The sequence below is a fragment of the Trachypithecus francoisi genome, unplaced genomic scaffold, assembly GCF_009764315.1.
Source record: "Trachypithecus francoisi isolate TF-2019V2 unplaced genomic scaffold, Tfra_2.0 Lachesis_group10, whole genome shotgun sequence".
Taxonomy (NCBI): Eukaryota; Metazoa; Chordata; class Mammalia; order Primates; family Cercopithecidae; genus Trachypithecus; species Trachypithecus francoisi.
Window position 1 is genome coordinate 70,819,036 of NW_022681455.1, and position 25,270 is coordinate 70,844,305.

At 38.6% G+C, this 25,270-nt stretch overlaps 1 protein-coding gene across 1 annotated transcript in view; it reads left to right on the top strand.

Moving 5' to 3' along the window:
• The window catches only part of CD109 (CD109 molecule), a 147,858-nt gene that overhangs the window by 59,027 nt on the left and 63,561 nt on the right, over positions 1-25,270 (top strand). Inside the window, 8 exon segments of the mRNA XM_033217681.1 lie at positions 12,631-12,670; positions 14,877-14,961; positions 19,916-20,012; positions 20,269-20,410; positions 21,345-21,454; positions 23,717-23,941; positions 24,524-24,625; positions 24,712-24,774. Of these exon segments, the coding sequence (XP_033073572.1) occupies positions 12,631-12,670; positions 14,877-14,961; positions 19,916-20,012; positions 20,269-20,410; positions 21,345-21,454; positions 23,717-23,941; positions 24,524-24,625; positions 24,712-24,774 (864 nt within the window).

Sequence of the window (25,270 nt, forward strand, 5' to 3'; positions counted from 1 at the left end):
AGGGAGGAAGGAGTTGGTTTTAGAATATTGATTTCTTAGAGCGTCAGCTGGCAGAGCTCAGCACTTTCTCTTCCATTCTTCCAAAGGCCCCGATAAACACCCCTAAAAGAGCATTTATTAATCAGTGTAGTGTTATTTTCCTTTTAAAAAAATTGTGGTAAGATGTACATGTAAAATTTACCATTTTAACAATTTAAAAGTTAAGTAGCATCAAGGGCATTCACATTGTGGTGCAATCATCTACCACCATCCATCACTAGAACCTATTGTTATCTTCACATACTTAAAAAAATGTCTGCCTCATTTCTTAAATTGTGAGCTCCTTGAAGACAGGAATTCTATTTGATTAATTTTCATATTTATTCTAATGTAATATCTGACCTGTTAATGGGAACTCATTCATGCTTGTGGTGTGAAAGAATGAGTGAATAGAGCCTCTTCTAGATGATTGTTGTTATTATCCTTTGTGATGTTCTTTGACTTCTAGTCCCATTCTGCTATAGGATCTTGCAACTTAGTAGAAATATCTTTGTATATTTTCATTTTGAGAAAATATATCGTTGCTCTATTTGATGAACCTGTGAGCTAATGGAAAACGGGACTTTTGGATTAATGCCTTGGACTTTCTTGTTTTGAAAATTAAAAAAAGATCTTAGGCAATAACTGAATATTCTAGTTTGTTATACAGTCTAAAATGCACTCATAATTTTGGTGCCGTATTATTCTTGTGTCTTTATTGAGCCATTTGATCTGCTAGTGGCAGTCCTTTGGCAGTGTGCATTTTAATTTCTAGGCCTCATATACAGATTTTCATGAGGAGTACTTTGTTTTGTTCTTTCTTTCCAGAAGCCACAGGACCCCTCCTTTCAAATGTGTCTTCTGTACACCTCTCTGAAGGTACATGTTTTTGGCATCAATTAGAAAACTTTGCGGTCAGACTTTAGGATGTTGTGTTCATCAGTGAAATGGAGGGTCTGAGTACATAGCATCATCAGCACATAGCATAGGGTCTCAGTGCTATAGAGGATTGTAGAGTTCACCTAGATCCATCTCCCCACTTTATGGAGGGAGAATCTGAGATAAGTGACGTGACCTGGTTAGGCTCATACAGTGTGTTGTGGGAGGGTCAAGACTAGAAACTATTTTACTGATACTTTCAGTTCTGTAAAATTAAATTATTTATTATGTGCAGCAATTGCTGTTTTATTTTTTTATTTTTTCTGAGACAGAGTCTTGCTCTGTCACTCAGGCTGGAGTGCAGTGGTGCCATCTCAGCTTTCTGTAACTTCTGCCTCCCAGGTTCAAGCGATTCTCCTGCCTTAGCCTCTTGACTAGCTGGGATTACAGGCATGTGCCACCGTGGGCCTGGCTCATTTTTGTACCTTTAGTAGAAACAGGGTTTCACCATGTTGGCCAGGCTGGTTTTGAACTCTTGACCTCAGGTGATCGGCCCACCCTGGCCTCCCAAAGTGCTGGGATTACAGGCGTGAGTCACTGTGCCTGGCCAGCAATTGCTGTTTTAATATGGCCTCCTTTTAAGGTTTAATTTAGATGTCAACAGGGCTTGCTGTATGCATTGGTGGAGAAGATACCCCACTTCTTTTATATGACTTGTGGGTGCCACAGGGATCACCTTGTTTGCACATTGGATTGTTCCCACCGTGTCCCAGATTCTGACCACAGCAGCCATGTGTTTAGATTAAAGATTTGAGTCCAACATGTAGGTTACTTGGTTGATCTATTTAATATCCATTAATAAACTATTAAGGATTAGGCTGCTGTCACCTCACAGCCTCTATAACCTTGGTCATATGAGGCATATAAAGATTAATTTTTTTTTGTTTTTTGTTTATTTTTGAGACAGTCTTGCTCTCTTGCCCAAGCTGGAGTACAGTGGCACGATCTTGGCTCACTGAAACCTCCGCCTCCCAGGTTCAAGCAATTCACCTGCCTCAGCCTCCCGAGCAACTGAAACTACAGGCACCCACCACCATGCCTGGCTAACTTTTTGTATTTTTAGTGGAGACAAGGTTTTGCCACGTTGGCCAGGCTGGTCTTGAACTTCTGACCTCAAGTGATCCACCCGCCTCTGCCTTCCAAAGGGCCGGGATTACAGGCATGAGCCACCATGCCCAGCCAAGAAGATTAATTTTTAAAATAACTTTACCTTTAGGTAGATTCACAGAAAGTTGCAACGATAGCACAGAGAGGCCCTATATAATCTTTACGCAGTGCACCCAGTGGTTATATCTTATGTTATTATAGTACAATATAAAAAGCAAGAATTTGATGTTAGTATGGTATGTGTGTATAGTTCTATATGATGCCTCGTTTTCAGTGGCATAGAAGGAGTTTTGGAAAATGATAACTCACTGGGCTCTGACCAGTGGTGGCAGCCCTGGGTGAGGGGGAAGATGGCACTGAAATGAGTACCAAGTCCCTGGGTGGAGTGAGGAAAGGGAGAAAGAGCAAGAAATGGAGTTATTTTCCCTCAAGGGTAACTTTCGTATTCAATACGAAGCTGTAGCTATGCTGCTGCTTTTCCCCTTGCTTGAGATAGGTGCCCAACAAAGGTGGTCATGTTACATGGCTTTAAAAACCATAATTTCTTCAACTTTGAGTAGGAACAGAGAGGGTTAAATGGGTGGTTTTTGTTTATTGTTTGTTTTTAAAGGGATATGTTTCTAGTTAGTACTTTTTTAACATTAAGGAAACAAGTTTGTCCCCTGTACTACATAATGTACTTGTACTGCAGATGGTAACACTGTTTTAGGAGTATGAATGTGCTTGTGACACTGGATACCTGGCCACTCTCCTGCTAACTGGAGGCTTGTGTGGTTTATGTCTTGGTCATTGGTTAGATCCATTATTCCCAAGTCCTATCACTATGAGTGACTGTCAGGTATAGACCAGCTTCAGTTCTTCAGGTGTTTAGTTCCGGCCTTGATAAGAACCAGAATAATATTTGTAATCCTTTCTAATGAGAGACAGGATTCAGGAAAAAAACTGTCTCCTGGGGAGGTTCTTATTCCTCCCTCCTCACACTCAGCAGATTATCTTCCTTTCCACTTCACAGAGAACAGAGTCATCAGATGGGAATTTCTTTCACTTTTTCTGCCAGATTTGCATGTCTTGCCTGTGCTCGTCTCATGCTTATTCTCTTCTTTTTACAGGAAAGGTCCTATTCTTCATATCTAAGACCAACATCCTGATTTCTGCCTTGGCTTCTTTTTTCCTCTACTTTCTCAGAAAACTTACAGTGTTGACAATCTGTTTCTTCTCAGTCTTCAAACTGGATCTCTTTCTGTCTTTGATCTTTTTACAAAATCTAATATGTTTAATTCCTTCTCATTGAAAAAATTGAAAATATAGAGAAATACTATAACCCTACTTCCTTTTCAGTGACTTCACATTCCCATTCTAGCCAGTCTTCTAAAAAAAATGTTGTCTAATCTCTCTGCCTCCATTTCCCCAACTCACTCCAGTTTGGCTCTGAGATTTCTTTCTACTTGCTTGGTTTCTTCTTCTTGGTCACTTTTGTCATTTACTCTCTATTACATATTGACATCTTTCATTTCTCACTCTAGGGACGTTCATCCACAGACGTGGTTTCAGTTTCCGTCTATACACCAGTGAGTCTCAAATTGGCCTCTCTGAGAGAACCTACACCTCTGAGTGACAGACCTTTAAAACTATCTACCTATTCAACATCTGTACTTGGATGTTTCAGAGCACCCCAAACTCTTCATGTCCAGTATCATTCTTCACGATCTTTCCCCACCACACCTGGCTCTTCTGTAGCATTTCCTATCTTATTTAATTGCTCTATCCATTCAGTTGTGCAGGCTGGTAACCTTAGAGTTCTTGACACCTCATGCTGCCTGACCACCCACATTCAGGCCTTCACCAATTCCCACAGCTTTTGTCCTTAAATATATTTCTTTCCTTCCATTTTTTTTAAAACCCTGAGACAGAGTCTTGCTCTGTCACCTAGGCAATCTCAGCTCACGGCAACCTCCACCTTCCAAGTTCAAGCGATCTTCCTGCCTCTGTCTGCTGAGTAGCTGGGAGTGCAGGCGTGTGCCACCATGCCTGGCTAATTTTTATATTTTTTGTAGAGGTGGGGTTTCACTATGTTGTCCAGGCTGATCTCTAACTCCTTAACTCAAGCAATCTGCCTGCCTCAACCTTAAATGTATTTCAAATCCACCTACTTCTCTATTTCCACCTCTCCCTCCTGTGTCCAAGCCACTATTATATTGTTCCTAGATATTACAGTGGCTCTTAATCTCTCTGCATTTAGTTTTTTCCCCTTTGCAACCAGTTCTCTACACAGCAGTAAAAATAATCTAAACATTAGTTGGATCGTGTTATTCCCCAGCTTAAAACTCTTCAAGGACTTTCCACTGGCCTCAGAACAAAATTCAGATGTTTTACCATGGCCTACACAGGGTCTTACTTGATCTGACTCTGTTTTTCCCGTCTCATCTCCAGATTTCATAACTCTCTGTAAATGTTAATTCACAGCTTTTATCATAATTTGTAATATATATTCACGTATGTGGTTATTTGATAAATATCCTTCTTTCCACTAGATCAGAAGGTCTATGTGGAGTTGTAGTCCCATTACACCTGACACTCAGGTGCAATGAATATTTCTTGAAGGAAAGGTTGAATGAATGCATTTGTTGTGTTTGGGCCTTGGCCCTGGTAATTCTGATTCAGTAGCTCTGGGGTAGGAACTGGACCTCTCTATTAATTAAACCCACCACAGCTGATTCTGATGCTGAGTTTGTGTTGAACCCTCAAGAGAAATATGTTGCAACTACAGTTTAGACCACAGATGTTTAGACTATAAACAGGAAAGGGAAGGAAAGGATGATGTAAATGTTAACCAACATTTTCTCTCATTTTGCAAACGCTATTGACTCTGTCATTCCTCTAAGTAGGTCAGTGTACATCAACTGACACTTTTACAGGATGATGTTTCCATTGTGATTTCTTGTTTATTTTTAAGCTCTCCCAATTTTATGGTAAAAATAAAAGAGAGGAAAAATAGGATATTACGTGATTGCTGTTATGTAGGTAATAGGTTTAGGCATAGTCAGATTAGCAGGGATCTGAAGAAAGCTAAAAATATGAAGCTTTTCTGTTGTATGCGAGGGTGGGAAGAAACACCAGTCACTACACCATCTAAAGGTGATAAGACACAGACCTGGCTTTCAAGGAGCTTACAATCAAAGAAGCTTCGTGTAACAAATGCAAAGAGCATTAGATTCGGAGTCCTAAGACCTGGGTACTGTGCTCTAGTCAAGGGTGCATGGCATTTCAGCTGCGGTTCTCCATTTCCTCAGTGGTAAAATAAGCGGTTTGGATCAAGGGATTTTTAAGGATCTTCACAGCTTTACAAGTCCAAGATAGGGCTGGAGGGGACTGTAAGACTTTGATGGGAAGTGGTGGGCTCTGAGCTGGCTGACAGGGCTCTGGGGCCGGGAGCAGACACTGGCTGGAGTGGAGGGCTTGTAGAGAGTAGTAGTTGAAGAGAAAGGTGGGGGAGTTTGTGGGCCGAGCTGTGGAGGTTATTGGCTAACAGGCTGAAGTTTTATATTTCGTTTTGTAGACAGCAGAGAGCTCTAAAAACTTCCATGTTTTACTTTGAATTTCAATCAATGATGCAAATTTCAATATAGAACTTCTGAGGACAAAGGAAACAAAATGTGTGTAAATGAGTCTCTCAAATTATAAAAGCTATAGGATCATACCGTTGTAATTTTCCTCTGATTATAAAAGTAATGCATGAATAAGGTAAAAACATCCAAACTTGATAATGTAGAAAGTATGACACCCTTATCATAAACTTCCAAACAAATAAAAATCACCAGTGTGTGTTGTCTTCTTATTGCTTGAGTAGAAAGTTTCTACATAATAGTATGACATGATTAAAGTTGTGTTTTAGGAAGATCATGTTGGTGGCAGCATGTGGGGTGATTAGAGGGAGAGAAACTAAAGTCCAGGAGACTACCAGGGAGTTAGTATTATTGTTTAACAAATATACGAATACCTTCAATGTTGACTTGTAATCGAATACCTTCAGTGTTAGTAAGTTCAAAGGTAATAGGGGACTGCGGTAAGAGAGCAGAAAAAATTAAAGAGGAATGGATGAATTCAAGAGACACTTAAAGGCAGTATCATTAGGGTTAGTGACTGGATTTCCATTGGGCAGAGGAGAAAGAGGAGCAAAAGGTGCCTGAGAATTTCAAGCTGGGTCTTTGGGAGAATCACCCGTGATCAGTTCTAGGGAAGTCAGGGATGGAAGCTCAGTTTGGGTGAATGGTATGAGCTAGATGTATTTGGACTGAGCCATCAGAAATCACATTTAGGAGCAAAACAGAAAAGCCATCCAAAGCAACAGAAAAAGAACAGCCAGTTTTGGGAAGAGAAAAACCAGCAAGTTCAAGCACAGAGCAGAGGGGAAGAGATTCAGAGAGAGTGGCTTTCCAGGTGCTGCAAAGGCCTCAAAGAGAGTGAGGCCTGAGAAAGGTGACAGGCGGTTAGACGAAAGCAATGTGGCATACCGAGCATCTTCTGGTACCAGTGAAATGGGAGAGGCAGAATCCAGATTTCAAGGGCAATAAAGTGCATAAATAGCTATACATAATATAGCTATGTAATGTAGGCTATTGTATACAAGAGTCTACAACTTCTGTTCCTAAGAAGGAGTGAATTAATATGATTATCTGATGGAGGTAGCAGCAATATAATTTCATTTATGTTGTGGTATTCCTATTCTTACTTAACGTATTCCTGCTCAGTTATTTGTGTGTAACTGTGAGGTTGAACATTTATTACTTGACAGGTGAAGTAAGAAAACACATTATTCTTGTACCATTTTGTCCTGTTCTTTGGGATGAATTCTTCTCTACTCCTTGGACAAAATGCAGGGAAAAATCCCATCATTTTTATGGTTACTCTTTGGTAACAAAAGGTCCTGTCACGTTTGGTTACTTTCATACACACAAACGGTCTACATTCAGTGATTAATATGTCCAGTCTAATAAAATAAAATGCTCCCTTCTCCAGCTTGGGTCTTCTTTGGTCTGGATGCCTGCCTCCGACTCACTAGGCTGCCTTTGACTCCTCCAGATTGAATTGGGTGGAGGAAAAAGAAGTAAGGGTAACAAAATTCTCATCTGATATATAAGGATGGGTCATGTGAACTTGCTAATATTTGTCCTACAAGAATGGCAATTTGATAGCTCAAAGTAATACTGTTGTCATCTGCATCAGACCTCTCTGGGAGGTCAATGGAAAAACTAACATTTTTTCTTTTTAAAACTCCTTTCTGTATTCCTAGGAGGACCCTTAAGATTGCTGGGAGGTCTTTCATCCAAAGTACCCTGGATGCTTTTGAATCTGTCTCCTCCAAATGGCAGCTCATAACTCCATCTTTAGCTCCTGGGCATCTAGATCACACACCTCCAGCTTCCCTCTTCTGAGGGCTTGCCTTATTCCTACTAAGGCTGTTTTGATCAGGAGAGAAAGCAGTCCCATGCTGACTTGCTCTTTTGGCATGTCTAGTTGAGGGAAAATGCTCATGCTTTCTCTGATCCTCGACACTCAGGAGATGCAGACTACTTCTAGCATAGCACACTCTTAGCTCCACTGTCAGCACCAATATTATACCCTTTAGAGTTTTCAGGTGTGTCAAGAGCCTACTCACTGACAGCTTGAGGATGCTCCCAGGGACACATACCCGGCTGTCTGCATTGTCTATGGAAGACCCTTTCCCTAGGGCTTGAAATGAGGGCCAAGCAACTCTACCTGATGCCCCAGGGTGGAGTGTGTGCCACTCCTAGTTCATTGAAAGCTCTCTCCTGAAATTCCCTTCTAGTTTTATTTTTATCATGACCTTTCCACCTTGGTAATGGGTTAAAAGTTACAAAACCAGTTTTTGGAAACCTCCTTTGCAAGTGCCACGTGGTAGTCCTTCACCTGTGGAAGGTGGACATAGTTGACATCTATTGTCTTGGGGGACAAATGCAAAACTGAGTCTGACATAGTTCCCTTTTAATCTCCCGTTATGTGCAGATTTCACAAAGTCAGTGCCTTTCTTAATCTTTAAGTAAAAGGTACATCCAGACACTGGAGAGTAGTGCTAAAACAAACTATTAGGGAACTGAAATGACCATAAAAGAATATAATGAACAAGCAGAAATAATCCAACCAGCACCTTAGTTTTGATTCTGGTTGACCTGCATTTTAAAATGTATTTTTTAATGGTCAAGGAATATGCTATATTTCTTCAAATTTGTTAAAAATAGAAACTCAAGAGTTGGATGGCATCATGGTTAGGGAAAAAAAATTCTGTAACTGAAATAGATGGTTTTAGTAATTCACGTGTCTCAATTTGTATTCTAGTCATAGCATACTTCTTAAAAGGGTGGTAAAAATAATGTGTTTTCTCTTTCCAACTTCATTTGTCTAATATCTGTAACATACACCCTCACAATGAATTACTAACTCAGGGACAAGAGGTAGAGAAATTACAGAGGTTGCTAAGAATACCTGCTGACTCTTATTTTCTACTTCTGCTTTAGAAGTTGTTTAGAAAATCTAATCAAGACAGGCTTACATCCAGTAGAAACAGAGAGTGAATACATGTGCTTCGGAGCAGGTTTTTAGGAGAGAGCTTTCCTCATGGAACTGTGACCATATTGGGGAAAGAAGAGCTCAGAAGACATGAGTTATGCTTCTCTTGCCTGGGGAGGTGTTTGCTTAAAAGACATGTTGCCCAAGTATTTAAGCCTTCAGGTTAGCCTTTTTCCAATTGTTGGCAGAGTATTTGATGAACTACAGTTGACACAAATACTCATTTTGAAGCAGATAAAATTATTTCAAAACTGAAGGAAAATTGTTTAGTAAGAGAAACTTGTACTTCTTACAAAAGGACTGGATTTTTTGCTCCATGTTTTTAGTAAAGTTTAGTAAAATTTTGTTTAGTTCAGCTAGAATCAACAGAAGAGTTTGGGAATACATTTTATTCTTTTTTTTTAAACTAGAGGTTAGCAAACCCTGGCAGAAAAACCAAATGTAGCCCGATACCTGTTTTTTGTAAATAAAGATTTATTGGAACATAGTTGTGCTTGTTTGTTTACAAATTGTCTCTGGCTACATTTGCATTGCAACTGCGTTGTTAAGTAGTTGGGACAGAGACCATATGGCCTGCAAAGCCTAAAATATTTACTATCCTGCTGTTTACAGGAAAAGTTTGCAGATCCCTGTTCTAGATTAATGAAAGTACTCAGTATCGGTGTTTTTGTGGTTATATATGGCATAAATGGCTGTTAATTCTCTGAATTATTATTAATTTTAAATATTTCAGTATCTTTTGTACTTGATTATATATTTCATTAAAACAACTGAATCTATTGTGAAAATTGGTATGGCCTGTTTGCCTAAAGGACAATACACTGGACATTACAAAACTCATTTCTGCTTTTCAAATCCCTTGGACAGTAAAATAATTTATTTGTTGATTTGCATTTTACCACTTATAACCACCTTGGGAAGACATTGTGTAGTAGAAAGCATGCTGTCAGCATTCACTTACAAAATGTTTTCTAGATTTATTGGAACAATTTAAAATGTCAGTGAAAAGAAAAACTTTTCTTCCTTTGTGTTCTTCGGTTTTCTATGATGGCTGGATGCTTCCACTCCTTGGGGCATTCATGTTCCTTTCACGTAAAGGGCAGAGAGTTAAGGTTACTCTGTGGATCATTCGCCTCTTCAGGGTTGTTTGATCCTTCTCAAGAGAAGATTATTTTAACGTGTTGCAGGAGATGCTGCCCGATAACTGAGGCTGATTTATTGAGTACTGTAAGAACCAGACTGGGGACAAGAATTGACTCATTTATTAATTTATACTTATGTTTATTTAACAAACTTTGAAGGTATGCTTTACCAGGTTCTGTGCTCTCAAGGATTTCATAGTCTCTTACAGGAGATGGACAGGAAGCAAGGGATTATCGTATATTGTGTTAGGCAAGATGATTGAGTTATAGACAGGAAATTATAGGAGAGAAGGGGCATCTAACCCACCATGGGGAGAGGGCAATCAAGAAAAGCTATTTGAAAGAGGCTAAATCCAGATCAATAAATCCAGGACATTCTGTCAGAAATTCAGGTGGAGATATCTAGCAGGTGGATTTGAGTCTCAATCTGGGATAGAGATAAGGATTTAGGTGTCTTTATGCTAGAAATGGCAGTTAAAACCCTGAGAGCTGATGAGAGCCTGAAGAGTGGGAAGAGGGCTCAGCATGGGAAAGGCCAACATTTAAGGATCAGAAACAGGTGCATAAAGGAAACAAGGAAGGGGTCAGAGAGATATTTAGGAGTACCAAGAGAACAAAAGACAAGAGTGTTTAGAGACTGAGTGAGGGGATGGAGACGGTCAATGGAAAGATGGAAAATCCAGGACTGATCAGGAACTGGCAGTGTAGGAGGAGGAGGGGAGATGGAATTCATTTCAAATATAATCTAATGTAAACTACTTGTGTGTTAAACAAATGATGACCTAAAACTTAGTTTCAGGCTATTGTTTTAAGTAGGCTCAAATAAGTAAGTTGATTTCCTATATTTGTAAAAGCCAATAATTTTTATTTAATCAAACACACATTTATTGAGCACTTATTTTGTACTAGGTTGGCACCCCAAGGGGTAAACTATGAGGGATACAAAAATGATCAAAAAATGAAGTAGCAATATTTAAGCTAAGCCCTGGAAAATGGGGAGGGATGGAAGTACATGTAAGTCAAGAATAGGCAAGAGTTAGAGCAAAAACACAGTGCATGAAACCCCAGGACCCTGTCAGTCTTGAATTATCGTTCTTGACTATGTCTGTCTCCACCACTAGACCCTCTAATGCTGAGGACTGTGATTTATAGAGCCTCAGATGGTGTTTTGCATGTCGTATTTACTCAGTTAATGTTTGCTATATGAATGAAACTTGAGAAACAGAAACATCATAATTGTTACTTATTCCATAGTCTTGCCTGTGCTGGCCTCAGTAATAAAGCAAAAACTAACTTAAAGACTAGCATTCCTATGTTCATCAGTAAAACAGATAATAGGTAAATTACCTTCTTGATTTGACTTTTGAGAATGACATGTTAGAACTTATAAATGAATCAAATACATGTAATTTATAATGTTACTATATGATATGAAAACAATTTGAGATGGAAGCCACAAATATGAAATTCCTTAAGACTTTGATCAAAACAACACAATTTCTTGAGATTTCCTTTTTTTTTTTTTTATTTTTATTTTTCAACAACAGCTAACCAAAGATGGGATCTTCTTTACATGACAATGTTGAAGTCAATTTATACACAATTTATTTGTTAGCATGTTAGTGATTATATTTGTTTTATATTTTGAAGTGAGCTATGGCCTTCTTTTAGGACTAAAAAATAACTTCTTGGTGTACAGATGCTTTAGATTAACCAAGGGTACTTGTTAACAAAAGCTATTATTTTATAGCTACATCTCAATGTTTGAATTGATAAATTTAGGAATTAAATTTACAATACAAATTTCATTAGTGGAATTACATAGCCAGTTTGGAGAGGTTCTATTTATTGTGCTACCTTGATTTAGAATGAACAATTTAGAAATATGAAGAGTTGACTGGGCATGGTGGCTCACGCCTGTAATCCTAGCACTTTAGGAGGCCGAGGTGGGCAGATTGCTTGAGCTCAGGAGTTTGAGACCAGCCTGGGCAACATGGCAAAATCCCATCTCTACTAAAGAAAAAAAAAAAACAAAAAACATTAGCAGGACTTGGTGACTCACCGCTGTAGTCCCAGCTAGTTGGTGGACTGAGGCAGGAGAATCACTTGAGTCCAGGAGGTTGAGGCTGCAGTGAGCCATGTTTGTGCCACTGCACTCCAGTCTGGGTGACAAAGTGAGACTCAAAAAACAAACACAAGAAGAAATATGAAGAGTTAGATAAATGATACGGTAATAGCCCACATGCTTTCTTGTTGATTGTGGAAAAGGAAATAATTAGCAGTATCTATTATAACAGCATAGGATATATTGATTTAAGGATTATAGTAGAAAATAATTCAAGGAATTGGAAAGGTAAAGCATGTTGTTCCATGAAGATTTTCCATCCTTAATTATTTATAAGTATTTGAGTTATGTGTAACTTCACTTTCTCCATTAATTTTTGATAGTGATATCCAAAACAAATCTGAAGTTATTTGTTAGTTTGACCTGTGTTATCCTTGCTTCATAAATTCCTGAATTATCTAGTTTAATCTAGTTCTTATTTCACAAATGATGGAAGTCAGATTAAGCAGTTTGTTTAAATGACCTGCAATGAATTATAAAGATAGGTCACCTTTTTATGCTAACGGGCTGGCAAGAAAAATTCCTGAAATTTTACGGGCTTCATGCTGCAGTTGTCTACAAATACACTTCCATAAATGAAAATAAACAGGTTTGTTCATTGTATCATTATAAATGTAATTTAAAAATTAATTTTCTAAATTGTTTTATGCAAGCAAGCAAAATAAATAAAAACTCTTATATTTTCTTGTCTTTTTTTTTCCCCCTCCCCAATAGGACCAGACACATTATCAATCATTTCAGGTTTCAGAATATGGTAAGAGTTCCTCAACCTACTTTGGAAGAAAAAAGCATTTGTTACTTTCAGCAGAGATTAGAGAAATTTTTAAGAGATGTGTTATTTGAAGTAAAAATATCAATGGAGTTAAATTCTGGTGTTTTTTATAGGCCTAAACATTTTTTTTTCCTTTGTAAAATTTCTAAAATCTCATTATACAGAAAAAAGTAGAAAAAAATCACTTGTAGTTGTATTATGCTAGTCTTTTTCTTATCCACAACGTGATTTTTCTATTTTTCTACTTTGTTGTGATCATAAAATATTTAAAATGTTGCACTTAAAAATACTTAACAAATTCTCTTCCATATTTTTCATTTGATTGGCATTGGTAAAGATGGTCTGTTTTTCAGGTAAATCCTTTTCTTGCAGGTGCCATACTTACAATATCAGTTAGAAACCCATAGATAAAAACAGTGGAACCCATCTATCTTGTTGGTGAATGGAGAGGAATGAGAGACGAGAATGAAAGCATAGGATCTTAGTTATAATTTGAATAGTTATTTTGAGGTTACACATGGAGTTCTTCATTTGATTTGAGCTTCTTTTCGAGATTAGGTTTTATTTAGGCAGTAGAAATTATAATATACTGGTAGTAATATCTCAGGCTCTGTGGGCCATATGTGTCTGTCATTACCACTCAACTTTGCCTTGGTAGCATGAGAGCAGCCAAAGATAATGTGTACATGATGGGTGCTGTGATGCAATAAACTTCATTTTATGGGCATGAAAATTTGAATTTCATATAATTTTCATATGTCATTATTCTTCTTTTGATTTTTTCCAACCAGTTAAAAATTGTAAAAAATGTTCTTGGTTCATGCTGGTCATAGTTTGCTGACGTCTGATCTGTAACTGTGCTCTCCAGTAGTGGGGCCACTTGCCATGTGTGGCTGTTGAGCACTTCAAATGTGGCTAGTCCAAATGAAGACACCAGATGTCAAAGACTTAGTACAAGAAAAATGAAAGCAAGAAATACAGTTCATTAATAACCATTTTTAAATTTTGATTATTTGTTGAAATGATAATCTTTTAGATATATGGGGTTAAGTAAAATATAAAAATTAATTTCACCTGCTTATTTTTACTTTTAAAATTTGGCTACTAGAAATGAAAAATTACACATGTGGCTCCCATTTTATGTCTTTTAGATAGCCCTGATCTAGAAGAATAAATCATAGGGGACCAACATTTTTATAGGCTATCTTTATATCCTATTGTGGTGGTATACTGGGTGGTTGTATGTTGTTGCATGAGGTATAGTGGGGGTGGGGAATTGATTGCAAACCTGTGATGTTTGAGGAAGAGGCATTTGGAATTCCTTGGTGGTGGGGGTTGGGGGGTCATAGTTGACTCATGTGACTTTTTTGGTCTCCCTGTCCTGGACTGGTCTAGAGTCTAGGAGTGTCTTGGTACATTCAGGGCCGTTAGCCTTGATTAGAGCTGAAGGTCTGCCCTATATTGTTGACCCTTTGGTTTTTTTGATACTTCTCTTGTGTTAATTGAATGGTAAGGTGACTTGTTTTGAGAGTGACCTGTTTCTTTGGTCAGAGAACTATAGAAAAAAAGTTTTATAGACTGGAAAGAAACACACATTTTTTTACTCTGGTGGAGTGCTTTGTATCAATTGTAGTATTAGTACTTATAAAATAGTTTATACCTTTATTATTATTATTATTTTTTGAGATGAAGTCTCACTGTGTCACTCAGGCTGGAGTGCAGTGGCATGATCTCAGCTCACTGCAACCACTGCCTCCTGGGTTCAAGCAATTCTCCTGCCTCAGCCTCCTGAGTAGCTGGGATTACCGGTGTGCACCACCATGCCCAGCAATTTTTGTATTTTTAGTAGAGACAGGATTTCACCTTGTTGGCCAGGCTGGTCTCAAACTCCTGACCTCAGGTGATCCACCTGCCTCAGCCTCCCAGAGTGCTAGGATTATAGGCATGAGCCACTGCTCCCAGCCTCATACCTTAATTATATAAAGCTGACCAAACTAGGGATTTCTAGTTTTGGGTGAAACAAAGGGCTTTTCATCTGTCTTAACAAGTATTTGGATTCTAATGAATTTAAGTTCAAATAGTACAAATTATCAGCTCCTTCAGAACAATTTTATTTTTCATTTTGTTCAGTGGAAGATGATAGTGAAGTAGATTCTTTAAAAGATTTACCCTTGCTTTTCTTTTCCAGTATTGCCAAAATTTGAAGTGACTTTGCAGACACCATTATACTGTTCTATGAATTCTAAGCATTTAAACGGTACCATCGTGGCAAAGTAAGTGTCATTTTTCTTTTGATATGACTCGAAACCATTATAAGACTGTTTGACCAAAAGCTGATTATATACTTCAGAATATTAGGGTAATTTTTGCTTATTAAAATACCTTAGTGGACAGTAAACGACTATTTCTAATAAATAATTAAGCCTGGGACAGATCTCCACATTTCTCTGCATCCATCGCTCTGCTTGCAAGCTGACCCAGTCCTAAAATATTTCCCATAGACTAGTGTCTTTCTTAGACTTATTAAGGGATTTATATTATAGATAGCACTTTTTTTTTGAGATGACATGGAATTGAGGTAACTTATCTTTACTTAAATTCTGTTTTTTTCCCCTGATAATGGAGATAGAGCTCTTGGGGGAGAGAATAGGTTGCCTTATTACAATTAACAGATGAGTAAATAATCCACATTTATCCATTACGTCACATTGTATGAAGACAGAGACTTCCAACCCACCTAACACAACAGATCTATGGTGACTGTCATGATTTTGACTCACTGTGTTGAACAACGCATGGCATTTTGTTTTGCTGAGGCAAAAAGTGTCGTCAGAGTTCCAGACTAATGGTTCTCTGAAGTGCAGGCTGGGATTGCCCTCAAGTAATTCAAGGACTCTTCTCTCGTAGCTTGAGAGTGAAGTTCAGATTCTTTAGTTTATTTTGCAGGGCTCTTTTCTGGATTCATGTCTTTTGAAACATTCCACCTTTCTCTACTCCAGCCCATTCTCTACTGTCCCAAACTCTATTCTCACATTTTACTTTAGCTTCTAAAAATGTAAAATGCTTTTTTCTAATAGGTCATTACATAGGTAATTTCAAGGCTTACTACTTGTCCCCAACCCTCCTTATAGCCCTCATAACACTAGTCACACAGTGCTGCTGTTTGCTCGTCCACCTTTCTGAAGGTGGCTCTATGTCTTATGTACTATAGCACCTTGGTGCCTACTACAGTGCCAGCTGTGGAGTAGGTATCCAATATTTACCTACTGAAAGAACAAATAGGCCAGGCACAGTGGCTCACACCTGTAATGCCAGCACTTTGGGAGGCTGAGGAGGGTGGATCACTTGAGATCAGGAGTTTGAGGCGAGCCTGGCCAACATGGCAAAACTCCATCTCTACTAAAAATACAAAAATTAGCTGGGTGTGGTGGCACACTCCCAGCTACTCGGGAGGGTGAAGCATGAGAATTGCTTGAACCTGGGAGGCAGAGGTTGCAGTGAGCCAAGATTGTACCATTGCACTTCAGCCTGGGTGATAGAGGGAGACTGTCTCAAAAAAAAAAAAAAAAAAAAAAGGAAAGAACAAATAGATAAGGAACAGGACCCTTAAGATTTCAGCTCTAAGCTGTATGTAGCACAGCAAAGGTCTTCATACCAAATCAAAAACCAGGTATTTGGAGTTCTGTGGATGTAGGAAAAAAGAAATTCAGTTTCTCCTATATTCGCATTCAACAATCAACACAGAAGACTTCTGTGACTTCTGGTCAGGAAGAAGTGGGTGAAGATTTCTTCCCACCAAAACCCAATCAATCAGTTCTGCAGGGGACACTAGGGGGTCTCCTCTAGCTCAATTCAAGCCTGACACTATCTATGGGGAGACAGCATCAGATCATAGATGACAACTTGCTCCAAGACTGCCCCCCCTCCAGATGCCACTCACAAGTAATAGATTGTCACCTGTACTTCTGACTGATTGGCTGTAAATCGGAGTTGCCACCTTCTCTTTGGGTTTGACTAATTTGCTGGAGCTGCTCACAGGACTCAGGAAGATACTTTGCTGGCTTATTGCAAAGGATGTTACAATAGATAGAGATGAAGAGCTGGAAGAGATGCGTTGGGCGAGGCATGTGGGAAACAACACGGAGCTTCCATGCCCTTTCTGAGCACGCTGCCCTCCAGGAACCTCCATGTTTTCAGGTCTCTGGAAGTTCTCCAAAGCCTGTCCTTTTGGGTTTTTATGTTTTCTTTTTCTTTTTTCATTTACCACTGATCAGAAGGGAAGGTATTATTTTATAATCTTTTTGTCCTTTTTTGTGCTATGGCTGCTTTCAGAGAAAAAAATTCCTTGTTTTATTAATGATACTATCCTAGAATATTTTGATTTATTTTATTTTATTTTTTTAAGTGATGAAGCCTCACTCTCTCACAGGCTGGAGTGCAGTGGTGCAGTCATAGCTCACTGCATCCCTGAACACCTGGGCTCAAGCGCTCTTCCCACCTCAGCCTCCCAAGTAGCTAGGACTACAGGTGCGAGCCACCATGCCTGGCTAATTTTTTTTTTTCCTTTATAGAGATGGGGTCTTGCCATTTTCTCCAGGCTGGTCTTGAACTCCTGGCTTCACACGATACTATTGCCTTGGTCTCCTAAAGTGCTGGGACTACCGGCATGTTCCACCACTCCTGGCCTGATTTGCTTTTTAAAAATTAGTCAAGCTTTTATTTTCTGAGTGATTAACTTATCCCAAATGCTTCCAGGTTCTATTTGGGACAATAATTGTATCTTTGTTTCACAATTATTATAGCCAGCTTGGTGTTTGGAAAACTAAATCTGTTTCACATTAAAGTCAAAATTAAAATTTTTGTGTCTGAGAATACTTTAAATTATATTTGGATTTTAAAGATCCTTTTACTATCATGTGATATAACTCTGTTAAAATACAATATCCTGGCATTCTAGTTTTGCTTTTATTTAATCTTTAGCACAATACAAGTAGAGTCAGGTTTTGAAGACTCTTGAATGAGTGAATTTGATGCTAAGGTTGCTAACCAGGGTTTCCACTGACTTTACTGTTTTTGTTTGGAAGTGTGGGGCATTGGAACGTGGATTTTTTTTTTCTTCTTAGTTTGGAATATGCTATATTTTAAGATCTGCTTTTGAGTTGAGTTGATCCAGATGAGGGGCTGTTTCTGTGTTCAGTTAATGGATTCAGGAAGCAGCCATTTACTGCTATGATTTATAGACTGCAAAGCAAAATTGACTTCCGTGTCTGGCTCAGCATATCACAATAGAGATAGAAGCAACCCAGGAAATGTACTTAAAAAAGGCTTTCTGGCAGTAAAATGTATTACCTCTTCTTCACATGAAAAGACTTTCCAATAATGAGAGAGGATAAAATTAATACGTAGAAAGAAAAGTAGCAGAGAATGATATTTGACTCACGAAGCTAAGTTTGGACTGGGCTAGGTGGCTCGTTCCTATAATCCCAGCACTTTGGGAGGCCAAAGTGGGTGGATCACTTGAGATTAGGAGTTCGAGAACAGCCTGGCAAATACGGTCAAACTCCATTTCTACTGAAAATACAAAAATTAGCTGGGTGTAGTGGCAGATGCCTATAATCCCAAGTGCTTGGGAGGCTGAGGCAGGAGAATCGATTGAATCCGGGAGGCAGAGGTTGCAGTGAGCTGAGATCATGCCATTGCACTCCAGCCTGGGTGACAGAGTGAGATTCTGTCTCAAAAAATAAAATAAAATAAAATTCGCTGGACGTGGTGGTGTGCGCTTGTCATCCCAGCTACTCAGGGGGCTGAGGCAGGAGAATCTCTTCAATCCTGGAGGTGGAGGTTGCAGTAAGCCGAGATCATGCCACTGCACCCCAGCCTGGGTGACAGGGTGAGAGTGTGTCTCAAACAAACAAACAAACAAAATAAAACAAAAACAAAAACCAGAAACTAAGTTTGGTACTATGGATTTTAAAAATTATTCTTATTTTAAATTTTTCTGCAAAAAATCAATTTTTGACAGCCATGAGCACATTTGGTGCTCCAGAATCTATGGTCTAATAAACCTTCCTGGCTAATATCGGAACATACAGTAATAGACCATGGTGATTGCACTATCAGCTGACATTTAAAAATCTTTTAAAGCTGCGAAGTTTCGTGGGCATGCAGTTAATGGGCCACTCCAGATTTCTAGGAGTGAAAGATTTATGTAATCTTTAAAAAATCTTTGGGCAGGAAACTGTCACTCCCAATTATGATCAGGTTTTTTCTGGAGTCTTTCAGATGGTCAGAGGTTGGGCAGAGTGTGTTTTAAGAACTGTTTTAAGGTACTATAGTTAAAAGTCTTGCCATTTTGGAAGCTTAATTTCAAGGATTACCTTTTATTATTTGTTTAGTTTTTGAGATGGAGTCTCACTCTGTTGTCCAGGCTGGAGTGCAGTGGCACGATCTTGGTTGTGGCCTCCGCCTCTTGGGTTCAAACAGTTCTCTGCCTCAACCTCCCGAATAGCTGGGATTATAGGCACCCACCACCATACCCGGCTAATTTTTTTGTGTTTTTAGTAGAAATGGGGTTTCACCATCTTGACCAGGCTGGTCTTGAACTCCTGACCTCATGATCCACCTGCCTCAGCCTCCCAAAGTGCTGGGATTACAGGTATGAGCCACTGTGCCCATCCAGGATCACCATTTATTAAATATGTTTTTTGTTGGTTTTAGTTTAAAAAATTATAGTTAGCATGTTTTTAATGTAATTTTTTTCTTTTTTAAATTTTCTTTTTTTAGTGTTTTGCCATCCCATAATGTATTATTTATTTATTTATTTATTTATTTTGAGACAGAGTCTCGTTGTGTCGCCCAGGCTGGAGTGCAGTGATACAATCTCAGCTCACTGCAACCTCCACCTCCTGGGTTCAAGCAGTTCTGCCTCAGCCTCCAAAGTAGCTGGGACTACAGGTGCCTGCCACCATGCTCAGCTAATTTTTGTATTTTTAGTAGAGACGGGGTTTCACTATGTTGGCCAGGCTGGTCTTGAACTCCTGACCTCGTGATCTGCCTGCCTCGGCCTCCCAAAGTGCTGGGATTACTGGCATGAGCCACCAGGCCCAACCCAATGTAATTTTAAAAAAAATGTTGGATTGCTAATGTATGCTATTGAAAGTAGTATTTGTATTGTGTTCTGACAATATCAAGTTGATACATACAAAGACTATGTTTATAATTATTCAGGTATACATATGGGAAGCCAGTGAAAGGAGATGTCACACTTACATTTTTACCTTTATCCTTTTGGGGAAAGAAGAAAAATATTACAAAAACATTTAAGGTAACTTTTGCAGACATTTTATAACTTGTGATGGGTAAAATATGTGTATTTTTTCTAGAAATAAGATTTAGTATTGACTTAACAAAAAGTTAAGTGTAAGAAAATCAAGAGCTTTCCAGCACTGAACAAGTGAAAATTTATGCAATTATAGTGATTAAAATGGTACTAGAGCTAACATATTTTGTGACTTAGTTTGAGTTTTATTTCTAAAATTTGAATTGCTAAAATGGTAATACTGAACTTTTAAACAAAACAGATAAATGGATCTGTAAACTTCTCTTTTAATGATGAAGAGATGAAAAATATAATGGATTCTTCAAATGGACTTTCTGAACATCTGGATCTAGCTTCCCCTGGACCGGTAGAAATTTTAGCCACAGTGACAGAATCACTTACAGGTTTGTAGACTTTAAAGTGAAGGTAAAACCATTTATGTGACACTGCTTTATCATCTTTCTTATTATAACTGGCACTTTCATTTGGGAGCATCACTGGCTTTCTAAAGATGCTATTTAATGTTGAGATTGTTATGACTGTTAGTCTAAGTTGCAGGATGATTTTATAATGGGGGACCTTATTTTCTATGGAAGTCACTACTTCAGCCACATGTGATAGCTCTTTGTAATTTTTTTTTCCCATTTCTACTCTTTCCCCCTGAAAATTACATGGAAAGGCTTACATTTTCAGCTGGTTACCTTCTTTTTTTTTTTTTTTTTTTTTTTTGAGACGGAGTCTCGCTCTGCCGCCCAGGCTGGAGTGCAGTGGCCGGATCTCAGCTCACTGCAAGCCCCGCCTCCTGGGTTTACGCCATTCTCCTGCCTCAGCCTCCCAAGTAGCTGGGACTACAGGAGCCCGCCACGTCGCCCGGCTAGTTTTTTGTATTTTTTTTTTTTTTTTAGTAGAGACGGGGTTTCACCGTGTTAGCCAGGATGGTCTACCTTCTTTTTAAAATCGCTGAAATCTCAGCTGCTCCTACACAGTTTTCACTTTTAATATGCAAATAAAGTTTAGTTTCTTGGACCTTTCTGTTACTATTTCAACAGCGTTAGCCAATCCCCGAAAGAGCAAAAGACTATTCTTTCCTTGGCCTTAATTTGCTGCTGTTGTACATGTCACTGTGGTAGAATGGCAGCAATGGTGCTTAGAAGGATCCATAGAGAACATAATAGAACTGTGTGGGGCTTGTAGTGGCAAAGCCAATACGGGAATGAGGCTTATGTGCTCTGATATTTTAAACCCGTTTGGCAATAGGTTAGATGGAGAGATTTGGTGGATAGAAGCTTTCGGTGAAACATTACTTTTGCTTTCTAAATTGTGCAATTTCCGAAAAAGGTATTGCAAGAAATGCAAGCACTAATGTGTTCTTCAAGCAACATGATTACATCGTTGAATTTTTTGATTATACTACAGTCTTGAAGCCATCTCTCAACTTCACAGCCACTGTAAGTTGGTATATTTATTTCCAGTCCATAGCAGTAAGTTCAGCTTAATGAAATAGAATGGGAAATAATATTTTCAATGCTTTTCCAAATATTTAAGCCAAAAAGTATATAACTTTGTCTCTTTAGATATGGGGGGCATGTAGATTTGTTTCCAAATGACCTTTGTCTATTTTTTCTGAAATAGTAGTTTTCAACAATAAAACTTTTTTTTGAAAATGTATTTTTTATAAGCAATTTAAATTAGATGTGGATTGTTACACTAAAGCTTTTATTAATTAATTGAAATAATTAGATGGTAGTCAAAAATTTCAATTTCGGTTTGGTTTTTATAATGATTGTAGTTCTAGCAAAGACGTTACATTAAAAATTATCAACAAATTTCATTTTTTTGAGATAATGTTGAATTAACACATTAATTCTGTGAATTTTGACAATGAGCAAGGCGTGGTATTGGGCAGGGCTATGGAGCTAAGAAGGGCTCAATCTCTACCCTCAGGCTCACAGTTTTTGCGATGGTGACAGGAAAATATATATATAACTGTAATTCATGGCAGATTAAGATTAGTGTTACAAATTAATTTCTGTAGGGATTTAAAGCAGGGGTTAGAAAACTTTTTCTGCAAAGGGCTAGATAGTAAATATTTTCAGCTTTGTGGCCATGCAGTCTTTGTCACAGCTACTGAGCTCTGCCATTGTATGGTGAAAGCAGCCAGAGCGAATTTATAAATAATTGAGAGTGGAATGTGTTCCAGTAAAACTTTATTTACAAACATACTAGATTGGACTATCAGCTTGCAGTAGTTGGCTGACCTCTGATTTAAAGAAAGGAGGAGTCAGGCTGGATGCGGTGGCTCACTCCTGTAATCCCAGCACTTTGGGAGGCTGAGGCAGGTGGATCACTTGAGGTCAGGAGTTCAAGACCAGCCTGACCAACATGGAGAAACCCTATCTCTACTAAAAATATAAAAAATTAGCCAGGCATGGTGGCACATGACTGTAATCCCAGCTACTCGGGAGTCTGAGGCAGGAGAATCGCCTGAAACTGGGGAGGTGGAGGTTGTGGTGAGCGGAGATCATGCCATTGCACTCCAGCCTGGGCAACAAGAACAAAACTCTGTCTCAAAAAACAAAACAAAACAAAACAAAACCAAACAAACAAAAATCACCAAAAAAGAAAGAAAGAAAGAAAGAAAAAGAAGAAAGGAGGTTTCATTTGTTGAATGGGTCAATTATTATTTCAGGTAGTTTCTGATTGCAGTGATCTTAATTTAGTTTGAAAAGGTAAGTTAAAAAAAATTGAAGCTGCAAATGGTAATTTCTGAATGAGTAGAGTGAAACCATGGGCGTTCAGGGAGGGAGAGTTGGCTGTGGGCTAGGCATGGAGGTTATTATGGGATGCTTTGTGGAAGAGATCTAAACTGGTTTTTAAAAGATTAGTTGGGTTTTAAATGCTTGGGCATGGGAGTGGGAGGTGGGGAGCAAGATAAGAAGTGAGACAGGAAGGCGAGCTCTGCTGGCAAGTTCAGGGTGCATTCAGTATTTGAGGGAGACTGCTCAGGCTGTGTGCAGGAGGAAGGCAGTAGCCCAGGAGTAAGGGGATGGGCAGCCTTGTGGTGGTACCTGTGGGAGTGGAGAGGATGGAAGAGAGAAGCTTAGGACTTTGGTGTTCATTGGATTTGGGGGGTGGGGACAGTGAGGGAAAATTCAGAAATGTAAGGTCTTGCAGAACTGTGATGTTAGCAAAAATAGGAAAATGACATGGTTGCTCATTTTAGATGTGTGAATTTGAGGTGTCTAGGATATCCAAGTAGAAATTTCCTGCAGGTAATTGGAGGTGTTGGGCATGAACTCCAGAGCAAGGCGAGGATGGGAATTTTGGCTTCAGGGTGCAATCACAGAGATGACAAGCTAAGCCATAGGAGTGCTGAGACCTTGGAGGAAGAGAGAAGAACAGATGTCCAAAATTCCCACATTTAGGGAGAGGGAAGAGGAACTGAAAAGGACACTGAGAGGATGCAGAAAGAGAGGTAGGAAGTGAAGGGGGTTGTTTTGGAGCCATGGAAGGTAAGGGAATCCATAATATAAACAAGGGAGTAATCAGTGTTGTTGGATGCCTCCTAGAGCGAGGCCACCGAATCTGGATATTATAGTGCTATCAATAATTTTTGAGAGTTCAATTTCATGAGAATACTACAGATGGGAACTGTATTTAATTGTATTTAAATCCTTTGCGTTTTTAAGATGTTTTGTTTTGACCATTAGGTGAAGGTAACCCGTGCTGATGGCAACCAGCTGACTCTTGAAGAAAGAAGAAATAATGTGGTTATAGCAGTGACACAGAGAAACTATACTGAGTACTGGAGCGGATCTAACAGTGGAAATCAGAAAATGGAAATTGTTCAGAAAATAAATTATACTGTCCCCCAAAATGGAACTTTTAAGATTGAATTCCCAATCCTGGAGGATTCCACTGAGCTACAGTTGAAGGTGCCATCTGTTTCCCATCATTGTGTCACTGCAACAACATCATTACAGTTGTAATCTTGTGGTAGGCACTCAACCTGTCAGACCTGAAAGTACATAGGAAGTGGACACATGTTTCTATTTTACAAAATGGAGGAGAGTGGTAAAAGTAATTTAATGACAGTGACTGAAGGTTAGACTAAATTCCTTGTAAGTTCATTTTGAAGAGCACAGTAAAATACAGCAATGTGAAGATATGATGGAGAAGTTCCTCAAACCCCCAGTCTAGGGTTTGAGGTCAGTCATTTGAAATTTTATTTTGGCAGAAACTGAAAGAACTGAAAGGAATACACACACACACACACACACACACACACACACACACACACACACACATATATACACCTTTCCTGTGTTTTAAAGCTATCAGTTTCTTTACAGTATAAGCTATAAAATGATGAAAATCCAATGTCTGGTGAATGTATTTTTCTTGCATTAAAAAAAAGTGAAAATGAATTTGGTTTTTAATAACTGTTCAGCAGGTAGCATGTTTTCTCAGCATGTTATTAAAAATGAACATTTATAGCTGCTTTTCTTTTGTTACAGGCCTATTTTCTTGGTAGTAAAAGTAGCATAGCAGTTCATAGTATGTTTAAGTCTCCTAGTAAGACATACATCCAACTAAAAACAAGAGATGAAAATATAAAGGTAATGCTTACAACTCACTTGATAATTGTAATATAATTGGACTATCTTGCTTTTGATATGTGCATATTAATTAAGATTTTTTCTAGGTGGGATCGCCTTTTGAGTTGGTGGTTAGTGGCAACAAACGATTGAAGGAGTTAAGCTATATGGTAATCTCTTATATAATCTAAATTTATGATCTATTATAGAATCATCTTTTTATTCACATTTAAGTTCAGGGGTACATGTGCAGATTTGTTATATAACTAAACTCATGTCATAGGGGTTTGTTGTACAGTTTATTTCATCACCCAGGTATTAAGCCTAGTACCCATTAGTTATTTTTCCTGATCCTCTCCTTCCTCTTACCCTCCGCCCTCCCATAGGCCCCAGTGTCTGTTGTTCCCCTCTGTGTGTCCATGTGTTCTCATCATTTAGCTCCCACTTATAAGTGAGAACATGTGGTGTTTGGTTTTCTGTTCCTGCGTTAGTTTGCTAAGGATAATGGCCTCCAGCTCCATCCATGTTCCTGCAAAGGACATGATTTTATTCTTTTTTATAGCTGCATAGTATTCCATACTATATATGTACCACATTTTCTTTATCCAGTCCACCTTTGATGGGTATTTAGGTTGAGAATGGTCTTGAATGGTATCTACCTTATAT